At 60.6% G+C, this 10,029-nt stretch overlaps 1 protein-coding gene across 1 annotated transcript in view; it reads left to right on the forward strand.

Annotated features, from left to right (window-relative positions):
* The window catches only part of PEX14 (peroxisomal biogenesis factor 14), a 138,857-nt gene extending 135,810 nt beyond the window's left edge, over positions 1-3,047 (forward strand). The window contains exon 9 of the mRNA XM_030325032.1: positions 1,738-3,047. Within this exon, the coding sequence (XP_030180892.1) occupies positions 1,738-2,182 (445 nt within the window). The 3' untranslated portion in view covers positions 2,183-3,047. The remainder of the gene's footprint in view (positions 1-1,737) is intronic.
* Positions 3,048-10,029: the final 6,982 nt, after the last annotated feature.

Raw genomic sequence — 10,029 nt, forward strand, 5'->3', positions numbered from 1 at the left:
TCCAGCTGTCACAGGAAGGGATGAGACGAGTCCCCCTGAGGGGCCCCTGTCTGTCTAGCCCCTGATTGAGCCGGGAGACTCAGGGGTTGAGTTTGGGAACCTTGGGAGCTTCTGTTTTCCCTCCCCCAGAGGCGCCCCCCCCCCCCACACTCCAAGGGGGACATCCTGGGGTGCCTTGTCAAGACCCGGTCCAGGGACAGCTGCAGCCAAAACACGGGACCTGGAGCTGAAGAGAACATCCCCATCCTGAAACAGGGCCTCCAGGTGGGGCCATCGCCTCCTCCTCCCTCCTGAGCCCTGACAGGACCTCTCAGTGGACAGTGTGGTCCCAGAGAAGTTCCTCGCAGAAGGCCAAGGAGCCCTCAGTTGGAAGGATTCTCTGATTCAGGGCAGGGGACAGAAGCAGTGCCTGCCATCCCGCCCCTAGCTTCTTTGGTCTCCTCCTGTCCTGCAGTGACAGCACCTGCCATGAGCCCCGACAGTGGAGGCCGTGTCACCAGTGCAGCCCTGAGTGGAGGGGTGACCAACCTGTGCTGGCTTTAAATCCGCAAGCCCTGTGCCCCAGGAGCCACTCAGTCCCGAGGTGGATACTGGGATGGTTGGCCACCTGGCCCGCAGGGCACTTTGGGTCGGCCTTGCCTGGCTTCTCACTTCTCTGGGGTTTAGTAGGGGCTCTGTGAGGTGGTCCAAAGGTTCAATCACTCGGGGTCAAGGATTGGGGGCTGCAGGGGTCTTGTGGCCCCAACCAGGGGACCCATTTCTCTAAGCCACCTTCTTGTAGGCCCTCTTGGGAGAAAAGAACATGGCCCTAAGAGAGGTGTGACCGAGCTTGGCGACTAGAGGGTTGTCATTAGGAGAAATCTTTTGTGTTTCTGAACCTAGGAGACAAGAGCCTTTGAGGTCAGGGGGACAGAGAGCAGGGAGTTTGGAAACTTTGGAGGCAAGGAAACCGCAAACTGCATTTCTGTTAGCATCCACGCTGCCTTTGCTGTACGCACGCCATGCTGTGGGGTCGGGGCAGCGGGGGGAGCTGTCCTGAGACCAGCGCTGATGGACCGTGGGCAGCCCAGGAGGGAGCGGCCATTGTCCTAAGCCTTTGTCCTCTCGGCTCAGGCAGAGATGGGCCTGCCCGCCCTCGAGCCATTGCCAAGCGGACCTGACCTCCCGGGTCCCTCGTGCAATCAGCTTAGGTCCGGGCTGGCCCAGGGCACTGGCGTTACCCTTCTGGTTGTGAGGTCTCTGAGCCCATAGCCAGTGGCCAGGCCTTCCCACTTCTGCCCAGGTCGGAGATAAGGTAGACGGAGTCGAGGCCACGTGGCTTGGGTCCCCAATTCCCTGGCTCAGCCTCAGTTCCCTGCTGGCCCCTCCACCCCCAGCCCCCTCTCCTAGGGGCTAAGGACTGGGAGGGAGCGGGCTTCAGCTGTGGCAGCCCCTGGGGCCAGCTGTCCAGTACCTGCCAAGAAAGGCAGGCCTGGTCCAGGCAGGGAGGGCCCGGGAGGCACCGTGAGTGAGGCAGGGTGCTCTGAGGGCACTTCTGGCTTCCACTTCTGCTCCAACCTCCAGCCAGCCAAGAGGCCTTTTTTCTGGGTGGCAGGGTGGGACGTGGGCGACCCAGTGCGTCCTGCCCCCTGCTCAGCGGCCCTGGGGGAGTGCGTTGGCCGGGGGACGTGTGTGGCTCTGCCGAGCGAGGGCCCCAGGGTACTGGAACCAACCCTGCTTCTTCTCTCCCTCTGTCAGGAGGCAGTTCCCACCGTCCCCCTCGGCCCCGAAGATCCCGTCCTGGCAGATCCCGGTCAAGTCCCCGTCCCCCTCCAGCCCCGCTGCTGCCACCCATCACAGCAGCAGTGACATCTCGCCCGTCAGCAACGAGTCCACGTCATCCTCGCCCGTGAAGGAGGGCCACAGCCCCGAGGGCTCCACGGCCACCTACCACCTGCTGGGCCCCCAGGAGGAGGGCCAGGGGGTGGTGGACGTCAAGGGCCAGGTGAGAATGGAGGTGCAGGGCGAGGAGGAGAAGAGGGAGGACGAGGAGGAGGAGGATGAGGACGTGAGCCACGTGGACGAGGAAGACTGCCTGGGGGTGCAGAGGGAGGACCGCCGGGGTGGGGACGGCCAGATCAACGAGCAGGTGGAAAAGCTGCGACGGCCCGAGGGTGCCAGCAATGAGAACGAGCGGGACTAGGCCCCGAGGGCAGCCGGCCTCCGCTGGGCCGCCTGGCCGGGTTCCTCCTCCTCCTCCAGCTCCGGGAGGGCCGCCTTGTGCAGGCGGGGCCGAGCTGTCGCAGCCTCCCGCCTCCGTGGGGCCCGAGCTCTGTGCGCGGGGACGAGTCTCCGTGCAGCCGGCCTCTCTGTCCTGAACGCCAGCCCCAGCCTGCCGCTTCCTCCGCTCGGCCCCAGCCAGCTGGGCCTCGACCTTGTTCTCACGTCCGGCTGAGGGCGCAAATTTTCCGGGCCCGGGCCCACCTCAGCCCTGTCTCCCAGACGGAGGTCTTGTCCAGGGCGTGTCTGCTGAGCATCTTAGCTAACCTAACACCGTGCATGACAAGAGGTAGTTTAATTACCTGGCTCCCGGTCCTCCGCGGAGGAAGAGCCGCGTTGATGTGGTATCTGCTGACCTGCCGCCCTCCCGTCCTGCCGCGGCTCCCTCACTAGCCTCACAAGGGGCCGGGGGCCGTCTCGTCATGTGTCCAGAAGCCACGGCCCTGTGCTCTTCTCTCTCTCGGCAAGGGCCTCCCGGGGCCCCACAGCCAGCTCTTGTCCAGAGGCTGCGCCCCCACGCGCCGTCCAAGCCCCACTGCGCCCGTCGTCCTTCCAGACAAATGAAATCATTCTGCACTTCTCCCGTCCTCGCTCGCTCGCTGCATTGTGACTCAGCTAACCCCATGGCGAGACGTGGTTCTCACTCCCACGTAGGAGCCAGGCGTCAGGGCCCCCCTGTCTGCCCCCCGCCCCCGAAACACATGTTCATTTGTGTGATCAGGTATAGGTTTCAGAATATAAGATACTACTGTATATAATTGTAATAAATACGAGTTGTCACTATTTAATTCCTGCCTGTGGCTCCCTGTCTGCTCGCGGCATCCGCTGCCCGGGAGTGGGTCTCACCCAGGGCTGTGCCGCTGAGCCCGGAGGGGGGCCGGGTGGGTTGGCAAGCCCTTCCCGTGGGCCCGATGGGTGACAGGCCCTTTCCTGAGGCAGGTTTCGTTAGCCGCTCCCCGACGGCTGGAGGGTTTGGTCCTCAGCTCGGAGTGTGGAAGGGCGACATCCTGATGTGGGAAGGGACCTCATGTTACTGTATATAGACCTGGTGTTGAGCGTGATGAGCTCTCCTTCCTTAAATGGATGAATGTGCTCCCAGGGGAGCGTGTGTCTCGCTCCGTCTTCCTCCCCCGTCTCCCGCTCTCCCTCCCCGTCTCCCTTTAACCTTCACACGGCGTTCAGCTGCACCCAGAAAAACACGCGGCGCTCCTTCCGAGGAGCCTCTGCTCCCCCAAGCCGCCGGTGCTGCGTGCGGACAGAGGGCACCGCCACATCCGGGGGCCTTGAGTAGATCCAAGGCAGGGACCAAGTGCAGGGACAGTGGCCGCAGAGGCGGAGCCCTGCAGCCCGGCGTGTGCCCTGTGGGCGAGCGCCTCGCTCCCCGCGGGCCGCCATGCGCCACTGCCCGGCGCCCCAAGGAACGAGGTGCTGTTTTGTCTCAGGAAACAGTTCTTCTCCTGCCTAGGCTTCTCTTTGGGGCCGGGAGCCCAATCCCCTTCCCGCTGCCGCAGACCTGGCCCTGTGGCCCAGGGCGCCATGCGGGTGTCAGGTGACAGTGACTCGACTTCCTGAGCGCCCAGGCCTCCGGCCCACTCGGGCGTCACCTTTGATGTTCATAACCTCCCAGGACGTCCCTGCGGTCCCTTTTCCCACTACATGCTCCCTAGGGCCAAGCGGAACCCTCAGGGACTCCGTGCTGGGGGGCGACGAGCCCGCCCTGGGCCAGGGCTCCCGGTGTCAGGGAGCCAGGCCAATGGGCCGGAGACAGATGAGCAGAGGGTTGGGGGCCTGGTCTGAGCCTTTGGCTCAGATGTGGGATCCGTGGGATGTGGCCGGAGACCGGGCTCCGTGCCCTCTGACAGTGGATGGGAACCCCAGGGCCTCAGTGGGTGCTTCAGGGTTCTCCCCATTCAGCTTGGTGACCATTTGGCATCGTCTCTAACTTGGTCCCTCCTGCAATGGCACCGGACGGGGAGAGCAGAGGGCAGGTGGCCTGGGGTGGCACTGGCTGGAGCCATCAGGGTGGGTGCCCTGGAGGGGAGTCCGGACAGTGCCCCCCCCACCTCCTCATCCAGACAGGACTACCTGAGGCTTCACCATCCCCAGCCAGAGGCAGAGGGGTGTCCGTGGCGGGTCCCTGGGGCCCACGGGCAGGAGATGGGGAAGGAGACCCGGGCCTGGAGGCCTTTTGCCCTGCGGGTCCTGAGCTCCAGTGTCGGCTTTTGAGGACAGAGAGTCTGGCGAGATTTCAGGGAGGAAAAAACCCCTCCCCAAAACGGCGTGAGTGCTGCCTAATAAAGGCAGCTGCTGGACGGAGGGAAAACAGCCCTTTGAAAAAAAAAAGCCTTTCATTAGAAAAATAATGCATTTCATCCAAATAAGGTAAAAATATTTGGAATGGGGCAGAAGTGAGCAGCAGGCAGAGCCCGTCAGGCCTTTCTGGAAGGGGGAAGATTATTAAACTCAATTACAATGTAGTTTTGTAAAGCGTCATTTAGGAAAGAACAGGCCCCAGTGCTGGGAGGCTGCGGGACAGCCCTCCTGGCCCCGGGGTCCCCCCCGCCGCCCCCTGTGACTCCCTGGCTCTGCGGGGCCTGGTGTCAGTACTGTCCCCCGAGCAGAGCCCAGAGCAGAGGCTGGGGAGGCTGCTCCCCGAGCTGCCCGCCCAGCCTCCTGCACTCCATGTCCCTGACGTGCCCCCCCACCCCCACCCCGCTCCCCGGTCTGGGAAGGGGAGCTTCCTGGGGGAGGAAAGGGGCTGCTGAGTTTTAAGCGTTCTTTTCTTTTTCATATTGCGGAAGCACATCTCAGATGTTTTAAAACTCCGGTCAGTATAGAGAGGAGCAGAGAGCACACGATCTCCCCTCTACTGTCTGGTTTTGTGGGTGCACTTACAGCCCCCCCAACCCCGCCTCTATTTTAATAAAGATGGGAAGTTCCTTTCACCCTGTCCCGTGACTTGCTTGTCTCACTGCAAGTGAATCCTGTGTCTTTGGGAGCTCACACCAAATGGGAGCAGAGGGTTCCTTAGAAGGCTCTCCTCCCACCCTTGCCCTTTGCCTGGCCAGGAGCACTGAGGTTGGTTCTTGGGTCTGGGTCTGGAACCTCCCTCTCCTCTGGTGACTGCCTGGCCCTGGCCCTGGCCCTGCCCCAGCCCTGCCCCTACCCCTGGCCTGGAACCCAAAGAGGAGGAAGGGCAGGCAGGAGACATTTACTGATGATCTGAACCTCAGGAGTTTACTTAATTCTTAGTGCTTCTTCGCCTGTTTGTTTAAGATGGTTTCTGCCAAGCCACCCAGAAAAGAGGGTCCAGGCAGCAGGTGTGAAAGTGCATGTGAGACCCTGCAGGTGTGGCTCCAGCCTTAGGGGAAATGCCCACCGGGGAGTAGACCTCAGTCTTGCCCCTGCTCCTTTGCCCTGCACAGGTGTTTCGCACCCTGGGATCAGCCGCTCCCACTGGGGCGGGTGGGGGGAGCAGCCACAGTGTAGACCCCTTCAGGGTGTGGTGCCGACCTGGGACAGCCGCCCCCTCCTGGGGAGAGCCGGCATAGGTTGACATGCAAGGCCTAGCTGGGGGGTGCTCTCTGCGGCCCCCTTGTGCCCCCCCAGCTTCCATCCCCCACTCCCCACCCCAGCATCGTAGGGGCCTTTCCCCTGAATGACGAACAAGCCTTAGTAGTTACTGAGCACATTCAAGTTCATGCTCTTCTAGAAGAAGAGATAAGATTTTACTATTTCGTAAGGAGAATGCCTGAAGCCTTTCCTTGTTCCTGACAAGTCTTGGAAGGATCTGCTTTATGGTGACAGGGCCACGTTTTTAAATACACCCTGGAAACTCTGGTGCCCAGCCCTCTGCACCCCCAGCCCGGCAGTCCTGGGAGATTCGTTTCCAGGCACTAGCAGTTTCCCGGATGCCTTCTAGGTCCAGGGCGCAGCACCCAGGTCTGAGGAGGGCTCTGGCCAGGGCCGAGGGGATCCTTTGGTGGGGAAAAAGCTTTGGTCTTTCTGAAGCCATATGTCACCCTCTGAGGGGCACAGGGTACGGGGCTCGCAGGAGCAGCTGGGTCAGGCTGCTCGTCACCATCTGCCTCCCGTGCTGGCTGCGGGCCTCCTGGGAGCTGCTTCCTGTCTGGCCTGCCGGAGAGGGTGGGGCGGCTCCTCCCTGCGAGGGTGGCACAGGCCCGGTCCCACAAGGTCCCCAGGGTTCCGGCCCGTCTGAAGGGCCCGACTGTCCACCTTGCCCCCCGGACGCCTCTTCGCCTGCCACCTGCTGTGCCCTGGCCGCGGGCCAAGCCAGCCTGTGGGGCCGGGGCCGCCTCACGAAGGCTGGCGCGCGAGCTGCCATCGCCCAAGTTGACAGGGCGGGCTGGCCACGTGGCCTAGGGAGGGGGCTGGCCTGTCGCCATGGGTCCAGGCGGGAGGGGGCACGGCCGCTCATGAGTGCCGAGGCCCAACTCCCATGTATGACTCAGCGGCTGGTAGCACCCAAGCCGGGCCAGGTCTGTGGGAGGTGGGCAGGCCACTGAGCTCAGCGTGAGCCTGTGCAGCTGGTTCTGGCTCTTTCCAAGAGGTTACAAAACTCTTGAATTTGCCCCAGTTTGGGTGTAGGAGCATCACAGCACCACAGCCAATTAAATCCAAGAAGGAAAACACGTTTTACTGCATTTCCTACCGAGTCCAACAAGCCACAGGGAGTGCGGTGGGGCCCAGGCCCACTCGGCGCCCCTGGGGTGCGTGCCCCTGCAGCTGCAAGCCTCACGCCCACTTGGGGGCGGGGACACGGCCTCATCGCGGGCGATGTGGCCACTCCTCTCTGCCCTCCTGTGGGGCGGTGCCCGGGGACTCAGGGCAGTGAGCTGGCCTGGTGCGGCGTCCCGATGGGTCACGGGTCCTTGTCCCCCTGAGGCTCTTTGGAGGGGTCCCCCGTCCCTGGGCCGGGCGCAAGGCCCTCCTGATTCGTCTCTCGAGGCCCTGGGGGGCCTGCCTTGTCCATGAGTCCAGTTTGGAAGCCGGCCTGCCCTCGGCCAGGCTGGGCCTCCCTCCTGTCCATCGTGTGTGACTCTGCTGAGATCCATCTGGGCCCCGAAGGCCTGGGGGTAGCCAGGGAGGGGGCCTTTTAGGGGGTCCGCCTTGAGTCTCTCCTCCCTCCCCTGGGCCCCAGGAGGCCCCTGAGAGGCAGCTGAAGATGGGAGTCCCCGAGAGCCTCGGTGGGCCCCTGCCCCTGCCCCAGCACCCAAAGGCGGCCCTGGGGTCACGCCATCCACTCACCCAGCTGAGGTCTGGGCTTGGCTCTGCACCTCCCCCGCCCTGGCCCCACGGGAGGGCCGCTTGGCCCACCAGGGCCTGTGAAGCTCCAATAATGGTTTTAATTTGTTGAACTTGTGTTTTATCCCATAAATTAGTCACTGTTTTATTTAACAGAATCGAGATAGCCACAAACAATAGGCGAGTTCCAACTTGAACATTTTAATAAGACAGAAAAAAGTATATATTTTCGCGTCTGTTACAAACATATTTATGTAAATAGCCTGTGGGCTGCGTTCCAGGAAGAAAGAAGAAAAGGGCCTTCTGTGCTGGGGCTGGGTTGGGAATGAGGCTTTTGTGGTGGAAACGACAGTGAGCAGGGTGCTGGGAGGGTGTGGACCCAGGTTGGGGGGGGGGCAACCCCCCCCTGCCCCCGCACCCCTCCTCCCACTGGTGCCCAGCCAGGGGAGAGGGGCTCTTTAGGGCTTCACCTTCCCACCCCGCTGGTTCCCTCCTCTGGGAGGTGGGTGTGCTCATCACAGCAGCCTGACACCCGGCGAGCTGCTCAAAGTGGAAGAACTTGGATCCCACACACATCCCCGCCCCGGGGCCCTGGGATGCTTCGGCCACCTGGGAGGAGGTCAGCTCAGGGCAAGACCGGCAAGGTGGTGTAGGTGATGAGGTTTGATGGGAAAGCAGGTCACCATTTAGAAATGTCAGGGTGAACGAGGCATGAGGCCTGTGCTCTGGGCGAGGCCCGGTGGCTGTATTTGCGCCATCCACGCTTCTGGGGGAGGCCCCCCCCCCACCACTGATGGGCCACAGGGCCGGCAGCTCAGGCCTGGGGCTGGTGGCTGCAGACCTAGGAATCGGCCCCCTCTGGCTCTGCCCCCACGTGCTCCAGGCAGGAGCCGAGCCAGCATCCGGATCGGATCCGGGTACGCGCCGTTCCCAGCCCAGGCAGGTCCCTGCAGGAAGAAGGAAGGAGCCGAAGGAGGCGGCAAAGGATGACCCTGCCAAGCGCCTGCCCGGTAGCCCTGGCTGCGGGAGGCTGGGGCTGGCCGGGGTCTGGGGCCAGGGGGTGGGGAGCCTTTGCCCGAGGCCTGGGGCTACCAGGCCAGTCAGTTCTGCCCTCCGGCAGCCCCTGAGCCTCACTCGGGGGGCTTCAGGCAGCGCCGGGGAAGGAAGCCACCCTTCGGGGGCTCAGGACCCGAGCTCCCCACCGTCTGTCCCCGGCAACCTGGGGGAACTCGGCCCCATCCCAGGGCCAAACTGGTCTGCCCCTTTCCTGCCAGGGTTGGGGAGTGACCGACTCCCTCCCCTCGTCCCTGCCCTGGCACATGAAGCCGGGCCACGGTTGTGCCGTCCTGCGTGGCCCGATCACTGCCAGCCACTTGAGGCTGATTTTAAAAATAAAAGATACCTTGATAGATTTTTTTTTTCCAGTTTTTATTGAGTGAAAATGTCAAACCTTGCATCAGTCATGCAAAAAAAAAAAAAAAATCAAATAAATAAAACACATATATTAAATTTCTAATAGCACTAAATTCAAGTGGAAAAATATTCAGTTCTTAATAACCAGGTGCCGAGGAGACCAGATTCAAGTAATCAGAGCACACGCTGTTCAGTTCGGTTTTCACGTTCTGCATTTTTCGTCTCAAAACCTCTCTATATATCTCTATATATCTATATATGTATATACATATAGATATATACACACACATATGTGCATACATATTATTTTATATTTATATATATACACATACATAGTTATAAAACATTAAAAAGAGCATTGGTGGATCAAGCATTGTTTTCCCCACAGAAAGAAAATAAAACAAAAATTACACATTAAAATTCAAAATGAGCTAGCAATGGCTTATAGTCCTAGTGTGCAATATGGAGTTTACAAAAGGCTAGACTTCCCACTGTCGGCATCTTCTTTTTTCTTTTTTCTTTTTTTCTTTTTTTTTGTCTTGTTTTGTTTAATTTTGCTACATTGAAAAATGTTTTTGTGTTTTGTTTTTTGCTTTTGTTTTTTTTTCCTTTACAAAACTCCCTCCACACACCCAGCAGCTCTGTGGTAGGGCACAGAGCCTGGGCGAATGTCAGCAGCAGCGCGAGGCGCCCACAGAATTCAGGAGGCTCTGGTAGGGGACACGTTTTAGGAAACCATTTGCTCCCTGTTGAATCAGGTACGCTCCGTCTGACCACTCCTCCCTCCCTGCTCCCTCTGTCCAGTGCAGATGATCCCGGCTCTCTGGCTGTGGGCAGCCAAGAGGACACACACACACACACACACACACACTCACACACACACACACACACACACACACACACACAAGGACAAAAAGAAAAAAAAAGAAAACCAGTGCCCACCTCCCCACCATCAGGTGGGGCTCCCCTTGGAGATCTGTGGGGAGGAGGTTCTGGGAGACAGGCCTCCTCTAGGCTGGGCTTGGCTCTCTCCCTGCGACAGAGTCTCAGGGTCCAACCTGAGCCAGGCTGGTGGCCGGGACTGGAGACACG

The sequence above is a fragment of the Lynx canadensis genome, chromosome C1, assembly GCF_007474595.2.
Source record: "Lynx canadensis isolate LIC74 chromosome C1, mLynCan4.pri.v2, whole genome shotgun sequence".
NCBI lineage: Eukaryota > Metazoa > Chordata > Mammalia > Carnivora > Felidae > Lynx > Lynx canadensis.